This window comes from Bolinopsis microptera, chromosome 9 (assembly GCF_026151205.1).
Source record: "Bolinopsis microptera isolate Bmic1 chromosome 9, MBARI_Bmic_1.0, whole genome shotgun sequence".
Classification (NCBI taxonomy): Eukaryota; Metazoa; Ctenophora; class Tentaculata; order Lobata; family Bolinopsidae; genus Bolinopsis; species Bolinopsis microptera.
Window position 1 is genome coordinate 12621194 of NC_087080.1, and position 26258 is coordinate 12647451.

At 37.1% G+C, this 26258-nt stretch overlaps 1 protein-coding gene across 3 annotated transcripts in view; it reads left to right on the top strand.

Moving 5' to 3' along the window:
* The window catches only part of LOC134820790 (thioredoxin domain-containing protein 6-like), a 49828-nt gene extending 24614 nt beyond the window's left edge, over positions 1 to 25214 (top strand). The window contains exons 1-13 of one of the 3 annotated variants that reach the window (XM_063831405.1): positions 5401 to 6464; positions 8900 to 9010; positions 9568 to 9759; positions 10930 to 11091; positions 11316 to 11506; positions 19360 to 19484; positions 19779 to 19924; positions 20790 to 20913; positions 22016 to 22095; positions 22248 to 22421; positions 23680 to 23764; positions 24083 to 24181; positions 24308 to 25214. In XM_063831405.1, the coding sequence (XP_063687475.1) occupies positions 5421 to 6464; positions 8900 to 9010; positions 9568 to 9759; positions 10930 to 11091; positions 11316 to 11506; positions 19360 to 19484; positions 19779 to 19924; positions 20790 to 20913; positions 22016 to 22095; positions 22248 to 22421; positions 23680 to 23764; positions 24083 to 24181; positions 24308 to 24342 (2568 nt within the window). In that variant the 5' untranslated portion in view covers positions 5401 to 5420 and the 3' untranslated portion in view covers positions 24343 to 25214. Of the gene's footprint in view, positions 1 to 5400; positions 6465 to 8899; positions 9011 to 9567; positions 9760 to 10929; positions 11092 to 11315; positions 11507 to 19359; positions 19485 to 19778; positions 19925 to 20789; positions 20914 to 21148; positions 22096 to 22247; positions 22422 to 23679; positions 23765 to 24082; positions 24182 to 24307 lie in introns of those variants that run through there. The other 2 variants (XM_063831406.1, XM_063831404.1) reach the window with 2 other exon arrangements.
* Positions 25215 to 26258: the final 1044 nt, after the last annotated feature.

The window sequence follows — 26258 nt, forward strand, 5'->3', positions numbered from 1 at the left end:
TCACCTTCGATTCCTTAGGATCCCTCCAAACGGATTTGTTCAAAAAGCCAACAGACTCTCGTTCATATCTACATTTTAAAAGCTCCCACCCTAACCATATCTATTCCGGTATCGTGTACTCTCAATGCCTTAGACTCAGAAGGATCATCAACTGCCAAGAACGCCTGAAAGAACATCTCAACAACCTCAAAAAAGCCTTCCTTGCCGCATGTTACCCTATAAAAATGATTGAGAACATCAGTAATAAGGTCCTTAACACAGCAAGATCACTGTCACGCAAAGTTCAGGCTCCTGATGACCAGACATCATTACATCTTCCAATCAGGGTCATATCTACTTATGGTAGTGATGATGATCTGGTGTCTGTGACTAAGAAGTATGAAGAACACCTCTCAAGAACGAGGAGTTTCAGTGAAAGTGACACTGCTGAAATATCCCAAGAGACCTCCTCAACATCCGCCACGCCTAGGAAGACAATTTTCAGTTACACAAAGAAAACAGGGCCAAGCCTAAAATCTCGCCTCGTCAAATTGAAAGAACTTGCTTTAGGAGCTAAACATGGCCCAACCAACAAATGCAATGTGCCAAGATGCAAATGTTGTGAACTTATCAAAGGCACCCGTGAATTCAAAGTGAACGGCAAGAAGGTTAAAGCTTCCCCTGGAAACTGCCAGAGCTACAACATCATTTATCTGTTCCAATGTAGTGTCTGTGGAAAGGCTTACGTCGGTCGCACAACTCGATCTCTACGGGTTAGGACTGGAGAACATAGGGTCAAATATTATAAACTTTTAAATGGTGATAAGGTAGATGAAACAAGTGATGAATATAGTTTGGGTTTACATTTGTTGGATCATGGTTTTAGACAAAGGGAAGATTTTAACAAAATTTTTAATGTGTCAATTATTGATAATTCTAGTCCTAAAACTCTAGATGTCCGTGAACATAAATATATTCAACTACTCAAGACTTTAAAACCTTTGGGAATTAACACTATAAATCCTTTTGGCCTTCCATTACTCCTAACATCTTAATTTTAACTTTATAACTGTTTTAAGAGTGTTCAGATTTTTAAAGGAATTTTGGGTTTTACTAACTTTTTACAATTTCTAGGGCTTATGTCACTGAAGATGACGCCTTGCAACATGTTTGACGATAGCCTGTAGATTGATAGTTTGATCTCAGTATTTACAACAATTCATCTAGTTTGATTGAATCAAAGGGAAACAAATTCCTCTGCTACTAGCCTAACTTCATGTCACAGTTGACAAAGTACGAATATAACATAGCCATGTTTCATATTTGAGACCCGTTGCTTTGCAGATCATAGTATACTGTAACTACTCATTCGAGGCTTCCGCCGCCAAAATTTTAGAGGCCACACCCAATCAATATTGCTTATATTCGTATTTACGAGCATGCTAGCAACTCCATTCGAACATACTGCGATAGGTTATTAAATGAGGAATATACTCTGAAAATTTGACGCAAAACAGATTTAAAATGACAAAGTTATCAAGAAATTTGTTTATCTCGTTAGCAAAATTTATTGGGTAACCATTTCAATTTTAAGTTAGAGATGTAGGCAAATTTTCGGCGTCAACGCCATTTTCATGCTAAAATTGGTACAAATTTTAGCATGAAGATGGCGTTGACGCCGAAAATTTGCCTACATCCCTAACTTCCTGTTTCATTTGTCCTTGTCTCTTCCAACCGGATATTATCCTACTATCAGTATATCAATCATGAGACTGATAAACAGCGAACTACTCCATCATTTGATCTACCTCTTTATTTAAACCTTTAAAAGACATTGTCCACTCAATACTGAACATGTGATATTTTGTGTCATCCATCGTGCACAATATTCTCATTACCTGGTAATGGGGGTGAGCAACATTTTAATTAGCACTTAAAATTTTAAGGCGTCACATGGGTACCACGTGAATTTACAAGCCATGGAGTGCATGGTCAAAGGCCACGAAATGCTCAGGAACATATCTTCTTTTGTTGAGTCGAGCGGGTATTATAAGTGGTGCAGTGTATGCTAATACTTGCAAAAGTATCTTCGATATTAATCCTACTTCACGAAATAAATAGTTTGAGTTAATACATTTTGTGAACTTTAGCTCGTCATCTTACTCCAAAAAGGTGGACTCGTGTTCAGCAATATTCCAGTTATTATTTTTCATAATAGTCCTAGTTGAGGGCCCGGAGGTCCAACTCTAAGCACCGGGTATGTAACCCGCACTGAGAATCCAAGATCAGTCATTTATAATACTCATGGACCGAGACTTGCGGCCCTGCCAAAGAACAATAATGGTCAGACCCTTTTTTAAATAAAAGCTAAATCCCCGGATAGTTGTTGAAGAGTGCACAATGTGTCATTCATCTTCTCTATAATAGTTACATAGCACCTTGTGATAAACTTAAACCTATAATCAATTTTTGTATCAATTTCCTACAAGCTGTTTAAATTTCCTACGAGCTAATCAAAAATTGATCGAAATTTAATTTTGTTCAAATTTCATGCCGCCCGAACCAATTCACTAACGTGCACGTGATCAGATAAAATCTTTCTGGGCAATAAAAGGACCTTAGTAAGGACCACCCGTGAGCTTACTATGATTATATTTATAGGATCCCGTTGACTCTTGTTGCAAAATACTGATAAAATTATAGGTGAGAGCAGTAATAGGTGAGAGCAGTTATAGGTGAGAGCAGTTATATGTGAGAGCAGTTATAGGTGAGAGCAGATATAGGTGAGAGCAGTTATAGGTGAGAGCAGCTATAGGTGAGAGCAGATATAGGTGAAAGCAGTTATAGGTGAGAGCAGTTATAGGTGAGAGCAGTTATAGGTGAGAGCAGTTAAAGGTGAGAGCAGTTATAGGTGAGAGCAGTTATAGGTGAGAACAGTTATAGGTGAGAGCAGTTATAGGTGAGAGCAGTTATAGGTGAGAGCAGTTATAGGTGAGAGCAGTTGTAGGTGAGAGCAATTATAGGTGAGAGCTGATAAAGCATCTGCACTTTGCAGCGCAGTTAGACTATCTGCAGCCCAGGCATTTGCGATACAGTTCTATACCATCGGCAGCTAATTTATCTGAAGTGTAGACTATCTGCAGCTAAGTCTAATAAATGCATTGAGACTATCTGCATAGTCTAACTGTACGATATAATACTCGCCCATTGCAGTTCAAATTTACATTCCTCATTGCTAGAATTCATTCCTTAAAAAACATATTCTCGTTCAAAATCTTACTGGATTTATCATGTTAAATAATGTTGCTAGTTTTCAATCCTGAAAACAAACTTCTTGAATTTTTTCCGAGAGGCTACAATATTATATATGTATATATATATGTAATAGTTTTGTAGTGTTGTAATTAGTTTAATAATACCTTTCGAGTTTCACTTATTCCGCAAGAGCCAAGAGCTGATGGCAGGCCCTTATATATAATGCATTAAAATCTCACTATTTGAATCGTTCTTGAAACTGTGTTTGAAAATCAAAAATGATCTCTATTGGCATTGCCAAATTGCTTTTTCTTTATGTTGCCTGCACTTAACACTTTTTTCAGTCATGCTCCATCTTATAGTATGACTTCAAAGCTATTATTAGCTATTAAATCGATCAGCTTCAGTCCCTGCCAGATGATTTCCAGTCCCCCAGAAATCTTTACAGAGACCTCAGGGGTTCAAATGATGACTCTAAGTGAAGACGGAAGCCTAGCTGATCACTTAGTTAGAAAAGGCCAGGAATACAGTGGCATTATATATAATATTGTGTAGGGCAGAAATGTTTAAATTGTTCCTCGATGTTTATTTATTTGAATTTGATTGTTGAGTTGACAAATTATTTGACATGTGAACCCAATTTTTTGGGATCCCGGTTGCTCACAAAATTGGGCATTTACAGAAGGAATTAATTTTTACGAAAATTTGTCCAAGAATCTAAGAAGAATTTTGTTTTGGTCCCAGTCAAAATGCCCAATTTTGTGAGCAACCGTGATCTCAAAAATAAGCCAATTTCCATCGGGAGTAAGCCGAATAATAATATCAATCCGTTTGATCCTTGATTATATAATTATTCAGTCGATAAATTAAATATTGGCGCCGCTATTATTGATTATACCACTTAATTCCTGAATCCTTGATAGTGACTTTTAATGATTATAGTAACTCTGTTTCTCATGAAATTTTGACGCTGACGCGACGCTAATGGTTAGTTAAACAGTTCAAATATTATTAATTTAAGTTTCCGTAGTTATTTTGTAGTATGATCGTTTGGTTACTTTACGGCATTAAATACCGATTCAATTTTCTTTACCAACTCATACAAATCTATTATTTAAAGTTTCTAAGAGTATTTTAAAATTAATGCACGAAACCGTTCGCGTTTGCCAATTGTAACAGAAAACCGTTTTCTGCCATTTCCATTAAAACCTAAATTTGTCCTGTGCATCGGAAAAAATAGCTGATCCTAAATAGCAATAAGTGCAATAATGGACACTAATGGATTATTAGGTGCAAACTGCAATTATGTCACAACATTCTAACATTGAAGCTGGACTAAAAGATGGGAATAAAACAATAAGCATAAATATGCAAACACAACTTTAATGGCATTTTTCGTTGTCTGTAAGTTCCCGCTATGACCGTTCTATTGTCACTATTCGCCAACTTTTGTTTAAAAAAGGTGGGCAGGCTTCAACCTCTAACGTGTCCCGATCTCCATAATTGCTCCCAATCGTTCGATCAAGCATGTTTTAAACGTTTTGCTGTTGTTAACTGAAATTTTGTTTCCCCATTTGAATCGACTCAAAGACAGTAGTAGTTGTCAACGCTGCGAAATTAGGTTCAAAATTGATCTTCATCATAATCCTACTGAAACAATATTTCATAGAAGTAGTTTGACAATGCGTTGCGTTTAGCAACCTTTTGATCTATGTCAGACTTCAATTTTAACTTAATGAACTAAATAAGTTGTTCGACGAAAAAGGCCTAATGATGCAACTTAAACTGTTGTAGCTAGGAACTGGACAAGTCTTCGCCAATCGCCCCGTTAAAATTAAATATAAACCCATTAAATTGAAACGCAGTGCGACAAAGACACGTGCTTTTAAATTTCAGTTTAAAACAAATTTACTTGTACAGACTCAACAGCTTATTTTTTGCTTTGTAGCTTTTTAGTTGAGCTCTTCCTCAAGAGATGGGATGCAACTTAAACTGTTGTAGCTAGGAACTGGACTAGTCTTCGCCCCGTTTAAAATTAAATATCACCCCGTTAAAATCAAATATAAACCCATTAAATAGCTACTCAGTAAAATTACATATAGCTGCTGAAATTAGTTTGGTGCATCCTAATTTTTATGATCATTGACTCTAAAATATTTCTGTCGCAGAGTTTCCTGTAAATAGCAATGTTAAGGTTCCTGTTTGAAAACTCAGTTTCCATACTTCCGTCCATGGCATTTACGATCGTTATCATCATCTGCTGTCTCACATCTCTAGCCTTGAACCCTGTGATCTTCCTCTTCAGCAGAAGAAAAAATTCTGTTGCAGCATTCCTGTTTACCATCCTCTCCTCAATCGATTTTCTCTACTGTTTCACTCTTCCTTTTGTCCTGTTCTCAGAAGCTAATGAAATTCTAGAGGAGGGTAGGTGGTGTTTCGGACTTACAGAAGATGAATATTGGAACTGTGTTTTTCCAGCCTCTACGGGGCACAAAGTGAGCACGGTAATAATGCACTGTCTGGACTCCGCGGCTGTTTCAACTACAGGATTACTTGCCATCACCCGCTACATTCAATTAAAAGATCCACTGAAAGATGTAAGGAAGAAGATAATATTACTCTTTATCGGTGTGGCTTTCACTGTCATACTTTTCCTACAGTTGTTCAATCTGTTCAGCCCAATGCACAAGACGTATTACAGCCCGTTGTTGATGCTAGCCCTGAATGTGAACCCATACAATATAGGGCTATCCTGGCGAAGTCAGTACGTCTCTGTTATCATTACCAACGCAGGCACTATCATGGTACAGATAGGAGCTCTCGTCTCATCTATACTGGCTGCTGCACATATCCTCTTCGTTAAAAACAATATAAGAGTCCTAGGAATTGGGAACAACAACAAGATCAACTGTGTCAGACGAAGAGAGCGAAGTCAGAAGATCCTGTTGACTAATCTACCGAGCGTTCTAATCCTCCTCCGGATGATGATTGAAGCTCCTATTTGGTATCTGGCTCGTAGAAGTGGCAGTGGGTTATACTCCGAGGTGCAAGGGTGGATTATCTTCTCCTTTCACCGCATGTTACCACTGTTAGCTTCTACATGGAACCCAGTAGTCTTCATCAGCATGACTCCTAAATCCAGAGAGTTGCTTAAAAGCACGTTCCGCTCTACGAGAACGAGTCTGAGTAGTTTAAAGCAGAGAAGTACCAACGGAAAGAGAAAAGAGCAGGTATTTACTATGGGGTCGTTCACTTATCACTTTTTGGATAATTTTTAGCCCCATCCCCCCCCCCCCCCCCCCCTCCGTGATCAGTTTTACACGTCATAGCTATTGTGTCAAAATTACACTAGCGTAATCATTTGGAAACCCCCTCCCTCCTATGCTATGATGTACATTATAATATATTTGTTGTTAATATACTAACACCTATATATTAGGACGCAATGAAACTACCGGACCACGATGTATGGGGACTTGCCACCCCATGGCAACATTAAAATATATCGACTCTGTTACATCGTTTCCTGTTAATATAAAACTCCGTTACAAAATGAACTGGGATCTGGCAATACTTTATACTACACCTTATATAACACTTTTATTCGTACCATCTCTTATATTATCCATGCACAATATGATACTCTCATAGTATATTCACAACGAAACATTTTTTCCCTAACCTATTTTCGCCATTAAAAATGCCAACGAACGCGACGGCCCATAGTATTTGAAGTGTATGTAACTGTACGAGTGACAAGGAACTGATTGGGCTAAGTGTCATTGCTTGAAGAGCTTGAAGAGTGTAGTTGTTACATGTGACATACCTCCCGCAAAGATTCTTGCTAGATCTACACTACAGTTCAAATACTTTGATAAACTCTACAGTCTACACGCTATAGTTATGCTTATATAGCTTCTACCGTAGTAGATACAGAATAACTGTACAAACGTGCCCAAGGGATCAAAAGCTTGACATGTTGTTAAGTGTTGACTCATAAATAAAATTACCTAAATGATGCAACTGTAGCAGTTTGAAAAATGTAAGATCTTAGTGGTGGTTTTATGCAGAATTAACCTCGAATTACATCATATTATATTAGAAGATGATTGAGTCAATAAAATGTAAACAGTTTTATGAAAGTAATTGTAGAAAATGAGTAAAAAATAAAAATTGTAATATTGAATTAAATAGATTATCAATACACAAAACATCAAAATACTGCAATAGTTATTGTTTAAATGTTAAGTTTAATCCATAGAAATCCAGTCCATCCAGGGGTGAAATATAAGTTCTCCAGGTGTCATCCTATCTTCTTGATCAATAGTAAGTATATCATGTAGAAACTCCTTGCTCTCCTGATCTAGTCGAGGGTTGATAAACTTGAGATGTTGATGTTCTGCTACTTCTTGCTTGGTTGAGAAAGGACAGTCACCGTTCAGGAGGACGTACGCCAGACACCCAATACTCCAAGTCATGGCGGGGAGAGCGGAGTAGAGCCCACATTTGAAGTGCTCTGGTGGTAGATATACCTCCGTTCCTTGATATGAGGTATAGGGAGTATCAGGAATCCTGGAAGCTGAACCGAAGTCAATCAGTTTTATCCGGTGAGTAAGAGGATTGTAGAGGATGTTCTCATCCTTGATGTCCCTGTGGTCGATCCCAATTGAAATGAGGTAGGTGCAGGTATCCAGGAGCTGGGTCAGGACTTCACGGGCATTCTCCACAGACAGGGCTCCGTTCTGAGAGATGTGGTCAAATAGGTCAGTAAAGTCTGGTAGGTACTCCATCACAATAATCCAGCAACTCTGCTCAAAATAGATCTCGTGAAGGCTGATCAGATTAGGGTGGTCCAGGGTCTCCGACAACAGTATCTCGTCTGGTATCATCGCTGATCTGCCTTCACACCAGGTCTTCCTCTTGCATTTGGAGTCGTTGATAATCTTAGCAGCGTGGAGAGTACCATCAGAGATCCGCTTGACCAGCCACACAGCTCCATATCCACCTTCTCCAAGAAGTCTGATTGCTTGGTAAGAGTCAGCGAAGAGTGGAGAGTTCAGTTTGATAGAGTTCATCATTAGAAGAGATCAATAGATGTAGAAAAGAGTGAATTGTTTGAATGTTTGATACGGGAGTGAGACATGGGGTGGTATTTATAGTTAGCTTGACAGTTGACAGGGGCGAGCATGGTAACAGTCATCAGTCATGCCCTTTTCTCACATGGGATCGGATTTCGAGCAGTGTGACAAGATCCGATGATTGGATCTTCCCCTACGCTGATTGGGCTGTTCAGCGATTGGATACCTTAAATATTTACTTTAGTGCTTTAGGGGACGCCTGATCAGATAACATACGCTGATGTGATCTTCATCCTATCTGTGGTCCCATGATGTGATCTTTATGCGTGATCAAGTGATCAGTAATCAGTATTGAAAGATCCTATCAATAACTTACAACCTCTTCCATTCTACCAGTTATCCACTGCGTTTCCATGACAAACATGGTTCATCACATCATGACGATATTCGTTTCATAATCATACGACATTATAGAGTTAACAAGGATTAAAATAAATGAGTGTTAAAAAGTAGATGGTGATCACTCCGCTATAAATCATACTCTGTAGTCTGTATTAAACATTGACACTAACCACCCTATTTTTCAGGACACAGCAGTAAACGAGCTGGCGTTCTTCTTTCCCAATTTTAAAAACGAGACAGCTGGATTGGAAAGAACTCTGTGCATAATTCGTCCCGACACCAACAAGCAGTACAAGGTAAAATTCCTGTTGCTCTTTTAATAAATAAATTAATAGTTAATAGTAAATAGTTAATAGTAAATAGTTAATAGTTAATAGTTAATAGTTAATAATTAATAGTTAATGCTCTATTCAGCTCTGCTTGATGTATTTGGTAAGTCGATGAGAGGCCAGAAGGTCCGGGGGTAAATTACCAGTAACTGTAGTTATTTTTAGTACCGTTTTTGGGGTCGGTTTGAGGCGTCGGCTTTAGGTCTTTATGATTTAGCTGAACCTGGATTTATTGAGAAATATTGCAAGCCTCGTATCCTGATTTGAAACTTCTGTCTAGACATATTTAAATAGAATTTAACTGATTGAAGCAAAAACGTTACGGTAAATCGAGGTTTCTGGAATTCCGAGCCACAGGGTACTGTACTATATTATGTAACTGCTTTCAACTATACAACGAATTTAAAGTAATACCAAATGTTTACATTTTTTAAAACATTAAAAGCTGCCCAACGAAATGTTCAAATTTCGGTAAAAAAATGCACTTAAAAAGTTACAATGTACCAAACAAAGTTCTCATTTAGGAAACGATTCTATCCAGACTAACAGAGCTAGGGTTCAGTATCGCACTCCAACGAGAGTTCGTGATGACCCGCACCATGGCCGAGACCTTTTACCGGAAACACCGTGAGGAGCCGTTCTTTGAAGTGCTGGTATCCCAGATGATCAGCGGTCCTAGTTTAGTTCTAGCTTTGTGTAGCAGGGACGCTGTCAGGGTAGGTTAACTACTAAATTACTACTTAATTACTATATTACTACTAATTACTACTTAATTACTAAATTACTACTATGTAATAGTAAATAGTATTTAAGTTACTGAATACTGTGTTTTCAACATTGTTGGATATAAATGTTTGGTAAATAATAGCCGGTCAATAGCCGGTCGGTATTGTACCTTTTTGCCAAATACTTTGTAGCTTGGTTGACTGAACCAGTGCCCCGGATCGGACTCTAACCCCAGTATATTTAGTACACTTACTATGAGGGGCGAGGGCCTAGCAATTGTCATGGGTTACCCAGGGTTATTGTGAGCTGGCTTGATCATACTCTACAATAAAGGTACCCTTGTACTCTCGTAGCTACACTATATTTAAACTTGATAATCTTACTTAGTTGATAGTTGATACTGGCTCCAATAAATTGAAACGGTTATTTGTGGAACACTATTATGTTATCTATTTGACTAGCTTCGAGTTCTAACAGGCCCTTCCAAATCTCACCTGCACGGTGCCTGTTTAGGTGTTTAGTAACATTTATTAGAGCAATAATTAACCCTCAGATAGATATTCCTTATAATAAATAATTAATTCATGATATACCTGGAATCAACTCAAAATTTCGACTGATGTATTCAGTGGGCATGAAGTTCTGGTTACAACTGATATTTAGGTTGCACATAGACACGATTCTGGGCTCTAGCGTTAAGAAATGGGTGGCAAAATTTGCCATTGATTGTAGCGCTCGAATTAACCACGGCATTTAGTGAGTTTAGAGGTCCGGATCGGCCCGGGCTTTTCTGTGGGAGCGTTTGGGGAGGGGGTTGTTAGAATTGGGTTATGGGTTAGTTGGGTGTCTAGTTTGGGTGGGGGAACCATCGTGTCTTAGAATAATGACTTGGTTGGAACCTTATCTTTTAGGTCTCCTAATTTAGTATTTATCTGTAATCTGTATGCTGTAATTTATCGTGTGTACTTATTAACATAAACTAATAAATATTGTCCAAATACTACTTTATGTAAGTTACATGCACTAACATTAAGTTCAGGAAAATGATCAGCCAGGAGTCATACAATTGGTGCTTCGACCAGCCAACAGTCATAGTATCTCAACAAGTTAGACACTAGCGCACGCTAACCTACATATTTCACATATTTCACATATTTCAGCAATGGAGGAGTGTCCTGGGGCCGACCTTGGTACCAGAAGCTAAGGAGACTGCTCCAGAAAGTATGCGAGCTACTTTCACTACAGATGATATTATTAACGGTCTGCATGGTAGTTCTACTGCCGAGGAAGCTGTTGATGAACTCAACTTCTTCTTCCCTGCTGTTCGTGATTTCCTGATATTTTGGTTTTATTAAAAGAATTTTAGCTTGAATAAAATGATCTTATGTATCACTTCATGCTTACAAGATTTAGGCAATTCATCCAGTGTGAACGATCATTCAATAAAGTTAAATTATCAATGAAGTCAAGTTATAGCGCAAAGTATTCATAATTTCACGGTAAGTAAGTACAAGTAAGTTTGCGTTCAAATGACAAAATCTAACAGGAACAAACCGTCGCCTGTATAAAACCTGAAATGATGGAGAAAAAAGAAGAAATAATGAAGAGGATTGAAGAAGCTGGTATAGTAATACAGGCACAGAAAACAGTTACATTATCTCAAGACGAGGCAGGCTCCTTTTATGACGAGCACAAAAACAAGGAATTCTACGGAGACCTCTGCAGTTATATGGCCAGGTTAGAAGTTTGAAGCAGTGTCTTATTTTTTTATTTTATAAATCTTATTTATGGCAACGCTGTTGTATTATAACAGAATTAAATGATATCAAATTGTCAATATTCTCATTTTCATTAACAGGTTATTGAAGTGGAATGAAATCAAATCCTCTGCCCTTCAACCAATTTTTCGTACTAATAAAATATTGTGAACACTGACAGAAAGGGTCTACCCAACATTTTTATGGAACGAGGGCTACTTGAGAGCGTTTTGCCGGATTTTTGCCGGATTCTTGAATAACGGAAAATTGTATTGATAAATGTTCTTTAAACTCTCCAAATAGTTAGAGCACTATAATACGGTCAATTTCAGGGAGTATAAAAAAATTTCTTCGTCTGTGAGTGGAGATACAAGGTCAAACACAAGAAAATATCTTCATATTGCCAGAATTTTTGCCGGATTCTTGAATAACGGAAAATTGTATTGATAAATTTTCTTTAAACTCTTCAAATAGTTAGAGCACTATAATACGGTCAATTTCAGGGAGTATAAAAACATTTCTTCGTCTGTGAGTGGAGATACAAGGTCAAACACAAGAAAATATCTTCATTTGGCCAGAATTTTTTAGACTTAAAAATTTAAATTAATTTAAAACTAAGTTTTCAAACCACAAATTTTATTGCTGAAGCAGGAACCTACTGTGTAAATTTAATAAGTCTAACATGGTAATAGAGAGATGATATAAAGTAGGACTTTCTGAACCGATCGTAGCTCGGTCGTGGGGATGAACATACTATGCAACATAATCTTCCAGGGTCTAATCAAGATGGAAGTTTGGGATCATCTAATAACTCAGCAGGATCCATCCGCAGAGGACTTGGTATCGTACACCCCACTATACTGTCGAAGTCGGAAAAACCGGAACCCACGTAGAGTGTAGACCTACAATGATAATTTTCTGTGATCAGTAACTTCACAGATTACTATTTGGATTAAACTAGATTTAAAAGAAGTTAGACGATTGCACATTTAACCAATTGGCAAAATAAACGTTTTACAACTTCACATCAACATGAACATGAAAATGTTTCCAAGATTCAAAAAACATTGAATTCACTTTGAATAAAGACAAAAACCGTTCGGACTTACTTACTTCGGTGCAAATTGTGACAGTAAGTTCGAACACTGCGAATCTGTAAGCAGACCGAGTCTTTGTTAAGAGTTTGACAGTGAATTATTTGTCCTGCTAAACAGATTCTGGCAGTGAGCTGGTTAAAGGGAGGTCACGTGTCAGAAACGCTGGCCAATTACAGACTATTACGTGGCAGTGCGAAGTGTCACACGACATATGCATGTGCCAGTGTAGATGCAGATGGCGGAGCACGTGACTATAACGTGGTCTCTCATGCACATAGTGCTTCAAGTAAATTAGCTCCAGCTTTTTTATACTCCCTGAAATTGACCGTATTATAGTGCTCTAACTATCTGAAGAGTTTAAAGAAAATTTATCAATACAATTTTCCGTTATTTAAGAATCCGGCAAAAATTCTGGCCAAATGAAGATATTTTCTTGTGTTTGACCTTGTATCTCCACTCACAGACGAAGAAATTTTTTATACTCCCTGAAATTGACCGTATTATAGTGCTCTAACTATTTGAAGAGTTTAAAGAACATTTATCAATACAATTTTCCGTTATTCAAGAATCCGGCAAAAATTCTGGCCAAATGAAGATATTTTCTTGTGTTTGACCTTGTATCTCCACTCACAGACGAAGAAATGTTTTTATACTCCCTGAAATTGACCGTATTATAGTGCTCTAAATATTTGAAGAGTTTAAAGAACATTTATCAATACAATTTTCCGTTATTCAAGAATCCGGCAAAAATTCTGGCCAAATGAAGATATTTTCTTGTGTTTGACCTTGTATCTCCACTCACAGACGAAGAAATGTTTTTATACTCCCTGAAATTGACCGTATTATAGTGCTCTAACTATTTGAAGAGTTTAAAGAACATTTATCAATACAATTTTCCGTTATTCAAGAATCCGGCAAAAATTCTGGCCAAATGAAGATATTTTCTTGTGTTTGACCTTGTATCTCCACTCACAGACGAAGAAATTTTTTTATACTCCCTGAAATGGACTGTATTATAATGTTCTAACTATTTGAAGAGTTTAAAGAACATTTATCAATACAATTTTCCGTTATTCAAGAATCCGGCAAAAAAATCAGCGCCAAATAACAAAACTTATCCTTGTGTTTCAGGTATTACCTAGTGATCGCTATGTCTATATTACTTCACAGTGGTATATGTGGAAGTTGGTATTATCCTGTTAATATTTGCCGAGTTTTGTGGACAGTTGGCCATGATTTTAAGTGATATTTTGGAAAAGTTTGGGAAATTTGCAGCGCGATTATCCGGCAAAAATCCGGCAATTCTGGTCTCAAGTACTTCTGTATGGAACGCGCGGTTACAATAAAATTAAGCAAAGAACCTCAGAAGTATCGACTGTGACACAAAGGCGCGAGTATATATATTTCAAACTAACTTATTTGCGCGCATGCAACACATGCTTTTACAGCTGAAATTTTCTTGGCCATTTCCAAACCAACTTAAGTACCTTACTCGGGAATATTATAGCGGGTTAATTTATGACTAGGAAAATTTATGACCGGGAAAAATATGACGGAATTTGCCAAAACCCACCACTTTATCCCAGTCATAATATTCTCAACTTTCATAAAACTAATCTAGATCAACTTTTGTTAAAAATGACCACCGGAGGGGTTGGCTTTTTATCCCGAATTGTAGGTCTGACGAAAAATCGTCCAATTTAGCAGCAAATTGTACCAATACAACGTTCGGTCGACGCCAAAAATCCTGCAAGATTGTGAAATCTTGCAGGATGAAAGTTATTGTGATGTTTCGCTCCCTGGCCCTGTTTTAAAACTGTTGAATGAGGGTGTTTCCTCTCTTGAACTGCTGGTGGATGTCAAATTCGTATTCTTACTCTATACTGTAGTCATGAAGTGACTGTACTCGTCTATATTCTATTGTATGCCGTTTCGGCCGGATGGTATCACTAATCACACTATTCTTTATTGTTAAACCACTTTTGTAGCATTTTTTGGAAATATGCTAAACTATGACCTAGTAGTGACTAGTGTCCCTCACTTCAAGCTAAATGAAGTCTCATTTTGTTGTCCGTCGTTACTCTAGCTGTAGCCTGTATTGCAGGAGTACCAGCTATTTATACCAGAACATGAACAAATTGCATGCTACCAGTTGCAGTAAGGTGTGCCTTCATCATCTGTCATCATCTGTCATCATCTTGTCATTATCCAACTCTCTTATCAGATGCACCAGAGTGTTTGAATGTATAAATATTGCAGCCTCGCGCAAGATAGTCTGATCACAACCCCCTGCATTTTCGCGGAGCTTCTTCTTAAGAAAAGTGCGTTCAAAATTCCGCTTGATTACTCTTTTGAGCTGCCCAGTGCCCCGCTGCCGCCATTACAATTATTATAACCTGAAGGAATAGTTTTTAAATTATTGAGCTAGAGTTTAAATTACTTTTCATATTTTACTGTTTTTATTAGTTTTTCGCTAAAGTACGAAATGTATGTTTTTACCGAAACTCAAAATTGAATAGGACAGTGTAAAGTCTAACGTCAGTGTTACCTTATTCTTCAACCAATTTTTCGTACTAATAAAATATTGTGAACACTGACAGAAAGGGTCTACCCAACATTTTTATGGAACGAGGGCTACTTGAGAGCGTTTTGCCGGATTTTTGCCGGATTCTTGAATAACGGAAAATTGTATTGATAAATGTTCTTTAAACTCTTCAAATAGTTAGAGCACTATAGTACGGTCAATTTCAGGGAGTATAAACAAATTTCTTCGTCTGTGAGTGGAGATACAAGGTCAAACACAAGAAAATATCTTCATTTGGCCAGAATTTTTGCCGGATTCTTGAATAACGGAAAATTGTATTGATAAATGTTCTTTAAACTCTCCAAATAGTTAGAGCACTATAATACGGTCAATTTCAGGGAGTATAAAAAAATTTCTTCGTCTGTGAGTGGAGATACAAGGTCAAACACAAGAAAATATCTTCATATTGCCAGAATTTTTGCCGGATTCTTGAATAACGGAAAATTGTATTGATAAATTTTCTTTAAACTCTTCAAATAGTTAGAGCACTATAATACGGTCAATTTCAGGGAGTATAAAAACATTTCTTCGTCTGTGAGTGGAGATACAAGGTCAAACACAAGAAAATATCTTCATTTGGCCAGAATTTTTTAGACTTAAAAATTTAAATTAATTTAAAACTAAGTTTTCAAACCACAAATTTTATTGCTGAAGCAGGAACCTACTGTGTAAATTTAATAAGTCTAACATGGTAATAGAGAGATGATATAAAGTAGGACTTTCTGAACCGATCGTAGCTCGGTCGTGGGGATGAACATACTATGCAACATAATCTTCCAGGGTCTAATCAAGATGGAAGTTTGGGATCATCTAATAACTCAGCAGGATCCATCCGCAGAGGACTTGGTATCGTACACCCCACTATACTGTCGAAGTCGGAAAAACCGGAACCCACGTAGAGTGTAGACCTACAATGATAATTTTCTGTGATCAGTAACTTCACAGATTACTATTTGGATTAAACTAGATTTAAAAGAAGTTAGACGATTGCACATTTAACCAATTGGCAAAATAAACGTTTTACAACTTCACATCAACATGAACATGAAAATGTTTCCAAGATTCAAAAAACATTGAATTCACTTTGAATAAAGACAAAAACCGTTCGGACTTACTTACTTCGGTGCAAATTGTGACAGTAAGTTCGAACACTGCGAATCTGTAAGCAGACCGAGTCTTTGTTAAGAGTTTGACAGTGAATTATTTGTCCTGCTAAACAGATTCTGGCAGTGAGCTGGTTAAAGGGAGGTCACGTGTCAGAAACGCTGGCCAATTACAGACTATTACGTGGCAGTGCGAAGTGTCACACGACATATGCATGTGCCAGTGTAGATGCAGATGGAGGAGCACGTGACTATAACGTGGTCTCTCATGCACATAGTGCTTCAAGTAAATTAGCTCCAGCTTTTTTATACTCCCTGAAATTGACCGTATTATAGTGCTCTAACTATCTGAAGAGTTTAAAGAAAATTTATCAATACAATTTTCCGTTATTTAAGAATCCGGCAAAAATTCTGGCCAAATGAAGATATTTTCTTGTGTTTGACCTTGTATCTCCACTCACAGACGAAGAAATTTTTTATACTCCCTGAAATTGACCGTATTATAGTGCTCTAACTATTTGAAGAGTTTAAAGAACATTTATCAATACAATTTTCCGTTATTCAAGAATCCGGCAAAAATTCTGGCCAAATGAAGATATTTTCTTGTGTTTGACCTTGTATCTCCACTCACAGACGAAGAAATGTTTTTATACTCCCTGAAATTGACCGTATTATAGTGCTCTAACTATTTGAAGAGTTTAAAGAACATTTATCAATACAATTTTCCGTTATTCAAGAATCCGGCAAAAATTCTGGCCAAATGAAGATATTTTCTTGTGTTTGACCTTGTATCTCCACTCACAGACGAAGAAATGTTTTTATACTCCCTGAAATTGACCGTATTATAGTGCTCTAACTATTTGAAGAGTTTAAAGAACATTTATCAATACAATTTTCCGTTATTCAAGAATCCGGCAAAAATTCTGGCCAAATGAAGATATTTTCTTGTGTTTGACCTTGTATCTCCACTCACAGACGAAGAAATTTTTTTATACTCCCTGAAATGGACTGTATTATAATGTTCTAACTATTTGAAGAGTTTAAAGAACATTTATCAATACAATTTTCCGTTATTCAAGAATCCGGCAAAAAAATCAGCGCCAAATAACAAAACTTATCCTTGTGTTTCAGGTATTACCTAGTGATCGCTATGTCTATATTACTTCACAGTGGTATATGTGGAAGTTGGTATTATCCTGTTAATATTTGCCGAGTTTTGTGGACAGTTGGCCATGATTTTAAGTGATATTTTGGAAAAGTTTGGGAAATTTGCAGCGCGATTATCCGGCAAAAATCCGGCAATTCTGGTCTCAAGTACTTCTGTATGGAACGCGCGGTTACAATAAAATTAAGCAAAGAACCTCAGAAGTATCGACTGTGACACAAAGGCGCGAGTATATATATTTCAAACTAACTTATTTGCGCGCATGCAACACATGCTTTTACAGCTGAAATTTTCTTGGCCATTTCCAAACCAACTTAAGTACCTTACTCGGGAATATTATAGCGGGTTAATTTATGACTAGGAAAATTTATGACCGGGAAAAATATGACGGAATTTGCCAAAACCCACCACTTTATCCCAGTCATAATATTCTCAACTTTCATAAAACTAATCTAGATCAACTTTTGTTAAAAATGACCACCGGAGGGGTTGGCTTTTTATCCCGAATTGTAGGTCTGACGAAAAATCGTCCAATTTAGCAGCAAATTGTACCAATACAACGTTCGGTCGACGCCAAAAATCCTGCAAGATTGTGAAATCTTGCAGGATGAAAGTTATTGTGATGTTTCGCTCCCTGGCCCTGTTTTAAAACTGTTAAATGAGGGTGTTTCCTCTCTTGAACTGCTGGTGGATGTCAAATTCGTATTCTTACTCTATACTGTAGTCATGAAGTGACTGTACTCGTCTATATTCTATTGTATGCCGTTTCGGCCGGATGGTATCACTAATCACACTATTCTTTATTGTTAAACCACTTTTGTAGCATTTTTTGGAAATATGCTAAACTATGACCTAGTAGTGACTAGTGTCCCTCACTTCAAGCTAAATGAAGTCTCATTTTGTTGTCCGTCGTTACTCTAGCTGTAGCCTGTATTGCAGGAGTACCAGCTATTTATACCAGAACATGAACAAATTGCATGCTACCAGTTGCAGTAAGGTGTGCCTTCATCATCTGTCATCATCTGTCATCATCTTGTCATTATCCAACTCTCTTATCAGATGCACCAGAGTGTTTGAATGTATAAATATTGCAGCCTCGCGCAAGATAGTCTGATCACAACCCCCTGCATTTTCGCGGAGCTTCTTCTTAAGAAAAGTGCGTTCAAAATTCCGCTTGATTACTCTTTTGAGCTGCCCAGTGCCCCGCTGCCGCCATTACAATTATTATAACCTGAAGGAATAGTTTTTAAATTATTGAGCTAGAGTTTAAATTACTTTTCATATTTTACTGTTTTTATTAGTTTTTCGCTAAAGTACGAAATGTATGTTTTTACCGAAACTCAAAATTGAATAGGACAGTGTAAAGTCTAACGTCAGTGTTACCTTATTCAAAACAAAACTTGAAGACTTTCGAAAGCTTGCGCTGTTGATGACCATCTTTTGTCAAAAGCAAAAGCTCGAAGTGCAGCCTGGGCTAATTAGTATTACGTGTTCGGTGTTACTAATGTGTGTGCACATTCTTTGTTATCACAAAATATCCATATTCAAGTCTGAGTTATTATTCGGAATGCCGATTGAAAAATTGCATTTGTAATATAATTAAATGAAATTATAAATTCAGTAGAGTAAGATGTCTCTTATTTCAATTAGATATTAATTTTGTAACATAATGTTAGCGATGAATCCAAGAAATGCGATGAAGAAACGAATGTTTGTTCAAATGACATCACTAGCACTTTGATTTTAGACTTTCTAGACATCCCTGGATCAACCCCTCCCTGGTCCCTATATTTGCTTTCGAGGAGAGATTTTTCTTCCTGAAGTATATGATGCCGAATATTTTCATCGACATTCAACAGTTTAAAAAATCATCTGTATTTTCAGTGGGGAGTCAACATTTTTGGTCCTCTCTGCAAACAACGCTGTCGAAAAATGGCGGGAAATTATTGGTCCAGCAGATCCGAGTGAGGCAAAAGCGACTAAACCGCAGTCTCTTCGGTCAAAACTAGGTGGGTGAAACGAGGCTACTGATACAATTTTTAAATAATAATAAAAGTTTCGGCAATCAATAGTTTTTTCGGTACATGCAGACTTGGAATTAACGTTAAGTCAATCTCGCTGCATTGGTTTATACATATCGTACTTTGCCCAAAATGCCCATCATAACGATATCCCAACCACACAGCCCTGAATCTGTTATCTAAACAGCTAAACAGCATCATTAATCATTATCTACTAGCTTATTAATATTGCTCAGTAGTATCACGAATCCCCGAGCGTTCATTAATTTAAATCCTGCTCAGGTAAGGACATCTTGAAGAACGGACTACACGGCAGTTCCTCGGCTGAACATGCCCTTAAGAGTATAGAGCAGATATTTGGAGCCAGCATGACGATACGTAGCAGTAAGAGCAAATCTTTCACGAGCCAAGGTCTGGATACTTCTGAGGTATGTTTGTTTGCAAGTATGTTGTATGTGTGCTTGTTTTTCGACTGAGGAATGCTCATATTACATATTACAGATATTAGAGATAACAGATGTTTTCCCTTACTGCGAACTGCGAAGCTTAATCTGAACTATCAGTATAAATTTAAGGGGGCAGGGAGTCTTCGTGAAAATTTTCTTGAAATCGACTTTAGTATGAAAATTTTTGAACCACTTAACTTACCTTACAAGACATTTTTATAACGTACGAAATGCGACGGTTTTCCCGAAATTTCGCCATATTTTCGGACCGCCAAAATTTCGGTCGTCGTAATAGAATCCGTCGCATTATTTTTAGCTTATTCCAATAATTGTGGCTTCATCGATTCATTTTGTTCTTGAAAAGTTAGTGATATGATGGTGGGACAAATAAACACAATATTCCATGATGAATTTAATGTCAAGTTATACGTTTTAAATTTACAATAAATTACATTTATGTGCTAACATAAACGTCTTATAGACTAAGTCAAGATAAACAATTTAATACCAAACTCAATAAGTGAAACTGAAAGATTCGAGCCGGACCCCCTAGAGGAAGATGAAGAAATCGATTTATAAGTTTCATTTTGTTTCAACATGATTTTACCGATTTTTAGAAAATTTTGAATTTCCTTTGTGTCAGAAAACAAAATGATGAAAAATACCCTTATTTTCTGTGACGTCCGAAATGTGACGGTTTTTGTTCAATTTCGCCATATTTTCGGACCGCCAAAATTTCGGTCGTCGCACATTGGTCCGCCACAAAAATGTCTTGTAAGGTATTTTCTTTACGTTTGATAAAGGGAAGAGAACACTTTTGGGTCTTGTTAATTTGTATCTTGTTAAGGGCATAGCAGAGATAGGAAGCGTGCAAGGAGCGACCGATAAGACTGAGAATGATGTGTGTAGTGATCTCCCAACTGACAGTCCTAAAGATAACAATAAATCGTCATCTCAACGCACTCTGGAAGGTGAGGTTCTGGAGTCATTTGAACGTCATATTTGTAAATAAGACGTTCAATACTTTAAATAATATTCACAATCACGATACTTCAATGTAATGGTCATGGTCAGTCAGTAGCTGGTTTATTATTAACATATCATCTGTATCTTGTTCAGCCTGGGTTAAATCGGGTGTAACGAGCATGATTTATTTCTGTAATGTTTTATCACTTTCTGTAATGTTTTACACTTCATTTTACTTAGATGGCCAGGACTTGCCAGAATTACCTCACGACTCAGAAAATCATACTCCACGGGTAACTCCTGAGCTCACAGTTACTCCTGAGCTTACAGTAAATGAAACAGACGGCATCGTCAAGCGATCTCAATCACAGGCTCAATGGCATCTGTCAAAATCACCAACCAGGTCGGGAATGTCCGTCATGGGGGCACAATCACAAATGGCGCTGACACGAACACAAATGTCAGTCACATTAGCACAATCACATTTAGATCTTGCACAATCAAGAATTGAGGCCGCAGAAACAAAAATTGAAGAAACACGTGCTCAATCGGCATCCGGGACACCAACTACGGAATCTATACAAAAGATAGCAGCAGCACGTTCGCAAATAAATCAAGCACAATCAGATATTGATCAGTCTAAATCACTTATAGAAAAAGTACAATCCCAAATGTTAGAGAAGGAGTCTAAAATTGAGGTAGCACAATCATTAAATCAAGCACAACCAGATATTGATCAGTCTAAATCACTTATCGGAAAAGTACAATCCCAAATGTTAGAGAAAGCACAGTCTAAACTTGAGGTAGCACAATCATTAATTGAGCAAGCTTTATCAAATATAGAAGAAAATGGTTCCCAAATTGAGCAAGCCCAATCACCAAATGAAGAATCACAGCTACCAAATGAAGAATCACAATCACCAAATGAAGAATCACAACCAAAAAATGAAGAATCACAACCACAAAATGAAGAATCACAACCACCCAGTGAAGAATCACAAAATGAAGAATCACAACCACGTAATGAAGAATCACGACCACCCAATGAAGAATCTCAAAATGAAGAATCACAACCACCAAATGAAGAATCACAAAATGACACCACAGATGCAGAGAAGTCAGATTCGAATGATAATGAAGCTAAAGGAGAGACGGAGCAAAAAGAGGTCGATAGCCCAGAAAAACAGGTTACAATACTGAAACTTCGAGAAATCTTCTTTTGAATGTGCCGTGTTTTACTTTTCAAAACTTTGTGCTCTTTCGTAGATTGAAAAGCAGCGTACTAAATATTTATTGAAGGCACAGATAATTTTGAATTTAAATTTTCGCCATGTGTCAGGCAGAACCTAGTTCGGGAGAACAAGCTGGAGAAGAAGAAAAGCAAGAAGAAGAGACAGCGGTAAAGGAAGAACAAGGTGAGGAAGTTAAACCGCCTGCAGTAGAAAGTGAGCAAGTCCATAACGCCGACGGAGAAGTTGAAACGGTCGATGCACTTCAGCCGTCCATGACTAATGTGAGTTCTACCTATTCTCGTTGCTTCATTATTCTATTGTTTGTTTGTTTTTGTTTGGGGACCGGTTTTTTATACCCGGCCAATGTTTACAAAATAATATAATACATAACAATATAATTTTATTTAATATGCGTGAATATGAAAAGTGAAAATGTTGATTACGTCTATTCATTAAAAACAAAAACAGAAACTTTAAAAATTAAAACTTGTATATCATGATTTATTAACATATAGTGACAAATAATTTGATTTGATACGACAGATGATCACACGCACTGTTTTATAAGCTACTTGAGGTTAAAACAAAAAAAGAAAAACTGAGCCCATGTCTTATCAGCACCTGCTAGCGCTATCTATATGATGCTATTAATATGACAGTGAATGGGCAGTGAAAAAAGTGGCATATGGTTGATAGTGACTAGTGTGCTAACCGTCTGGTTTTATTTATTCCTTAGTTTATTCTCGGTAGTTGATTTGTTGTGTGCCTGATCTTGTCGATTTACGGTAGCCCGGGTAAATTATGTAACAGAAAAGGTGGCCATTCTTCATCGTTTCCTGAGCTTTGTAGTTCTATCATTACACGCTTCGCTGATTTCTTATATATGCTTATTGAGAAAATGCTAGATGGGCAAGTTATGCGACTAATGTTGTGCTCGGTAATAGCTAATATAGGACCTTTATACAGAACACTGGCGCGTAGATCTGGTTGAGAGAACGTTGTTAGCCAGTCGATATTGTCGTCATAAGACGTGCCATACTTTGGTATATCGGGAGGAAATAAGTCTTTTGGAGGAAATAAGTCTTTTAAAGGAAATAAGTCTTTTCCATTGATGGTAGTCACTGTCACATGTTCGCAGTTAAGACTTACCTTATCGGACATAATTGTCACCTTAGCGTGAATAATTATGTCCGTGAAAATAATGTCTGTGGCATTAAGGTCCGTAAGTCCGGTAATTATTTACATTGATTTTAGTGTGTGTGTCCCTGCATATGCGTAGATATGTGTGTAGCCGATTACTACTATTAGCTTATTAGTATACTATAATCAGTAATCACTCCTCAGTCACATTCACTCTGTATTAAATGTACATAACAGTAAGTTAAAGTACTTAAGTTAAAACACCATGGTCACTATGAATTTGATTTGGTCCGTGAAAAACTTGTCCGTGACAATTATGTCCGATAAGGTAAATTATATTGCCTAATTAATGATGTAATAACGGGAACGCATTTTTAATCAGTTATTTTCTCCTAACAGATGTCAGAAGGATTATCCCCGATATCGGAGGGACAGGAGGATTACTTTCAGGACTCATTCAACTCCGACTCATCTGTTTTACGAGGTTTGGATAACATAATTTAGGGGACGTTTTATCTTTATTTAGGGGGTTGTTTTATCTGAGTTTAGGGGGTGTCTTATCTTAGTTTAGGGAGGAATTCTATTATTGTTTTGCTGCGTTTTTCATACCAAGGGTAAACAAACCATCTCATAAACCATTGTTTAGAAAATCTGAAAAATTATCCTGAAATAACCGTCAATTATTTAAAACTTGCCAAAACACATTCAAAACACGCACAAAAATAGTTTGTTACACTTTTTCGATTAAAAAGGTATTTATAACAATTATGAATAAAATGTTGACCAATTAATCGTGTTTCAGAAGCTAGAGAAACTTTAGAGAACGAGGTGACGATGACAAACACCCCTGATCACACAGGGGACGAACTAGAAGAGCTACCAGCTGATAGTGATAAAGAGGGTTAGTTGAACACAAGGATATGTTTTATCAGGGATCTAGATATTACCTGATAGTGATAGATGTTTTGTAAATTGTGATGATCAAAACAACTTTCCTTTTTCATAACTTCACAGTCAAATTATTCAGGGACGACGCCGGTGCCTGAAAAGAAAGAAGATTGAAACAATTAGCTAATTAGAGAGCGAAGGATAATGAAACTGGTCTTCTGTTCGCTGGACGATGAACGTTGAAGATGTTTTAGACTTTCATTTTGATTTGATCAGAGTATTTATACGAACCCGCAACAACTGCTCCAAAGAAACCTGAATGGGACTGACAGCATTGGTGTTATTGTTATCATTTTCGTGTATTATATGTGTGAATATTGTGTATGGAATTATCTTGTTTGACTTTATATAAATGTTCCTGTGAGTGGAGTACAGACTACAAAGTACAAGTGGAGTACAGACCTGTACCAGAGATACGATGTCTTATGTCTTATTTAAAGCTTTTGTTGTAAAGGCATTTATTGTTATTGTGAACTGCGCTCATTATCAATTCTATCTATGACAATTAATATTATTAAGAGGTAGATAATTGAATGATGAATATGACGACCTCTATATTTGAATACAGTCAAACCTCTATATACTGTGCCTCTCTATACCCGGTTCCTCGAGATACTATACCGCGCCTCCTCCTTTCCCCAAAACATTTGGTTAATTAGCTCGTTTTGTGCAAGAAGTGTAGGCCTAATGGGATAATGGTACACTTGACATGTTAATTGAGAGGCTACATACATTGGGGATTGGGAGTATGTGAATCTCTCTATACCGGGTTTTTTCTACACCATGCACTTTTCATTTCCCCGGAGAGGCCCGGTTTATAGAGTATAATAGTTATAATTATTAATTTTATTATCAATTTTATCGATTGTAAAAGTAATAATACAATGATGTAAAAACCTTTTAATTAATTCGGTTAAATTGAGCAGAATTGTGAATTCTAAAATGTTCTATCGTACAGCTTATTGTGATTTCATTTTTGACCAGAATATTTGTATTTCACTTGTTCCAATTTTAACTTATCACGGTTTACCGGTGCGGGCGGCGCTCAGCCTGTCATTCCGCCGAATCTCTATGTTTATGAACCTTAAAGCCTGGGGTTCCAAAGTATTAATCGCGGTTAAGGTAATGTCAGACTCTGGATGCTCGATAGATTATGCTCATTTGCAATGACATCAACTGTGTCACGGGCCACGGTTGGCGCTATCTGATTTACTGGTAGCGGTCACCTGATGCAGGATATAGTGCAACTGAAAGTTATTACTGTCAACGTAACTGGAAATTACTCACACTGTGTCTGTACTTGTAGTTCACACTTCACATTACACATATTGTCACAGTTGGGGCAACTGGCGAGGGGCTCTGGAAATATTTAAGTGATACGACAGGTTGATTGTCTCAGAAGCTCACAAAACTCAAATAACTTTAATCTTCAGCTGATAAATTTCAACGTAAATCTTCCGGGCAAGATGTATACCACTTACGCATTGGTATATTTCAGTACCAATACCATCTCGATCAGGCATGATACGGACTACGGTACCTTGGGTTTAATTGTGATTAAGAGGAAATGACTAAATAATAACTTGTCATTTTGTAATTCCTCTGAAAGTTGACATTGCCTTGCAGCTTTCATGCATTACATCGTAGTACAATTTAGTCAAAAGTTAAAGATCCTTCAAACCTGAACCTAGGTTACTCAATACTCACTGCGATCGTAATTGCCCATCCTTGCGGCTGAAATGATCAATCACCGATGAGCTATGATGTATAAGTATAATAGTTAACAGTATCAGTATCACTATAATGGGGGGGTACCAATGGCATAAAATGGCATAAATGGCATACGTTTTATGGCATAAATGGAAATTTTTATTGGCCAATTCTCCATTTATGCCATGAATTTAGGTCTTCATATTTGACTTTAAATTCGCAAATTATTATTAGTACTTGAATAAGAGACATGTTTCATGCTTTATAACGCTTGGAATGATTGTTAAAGATTCATATGACAAATAAAGAAAATAGAAATG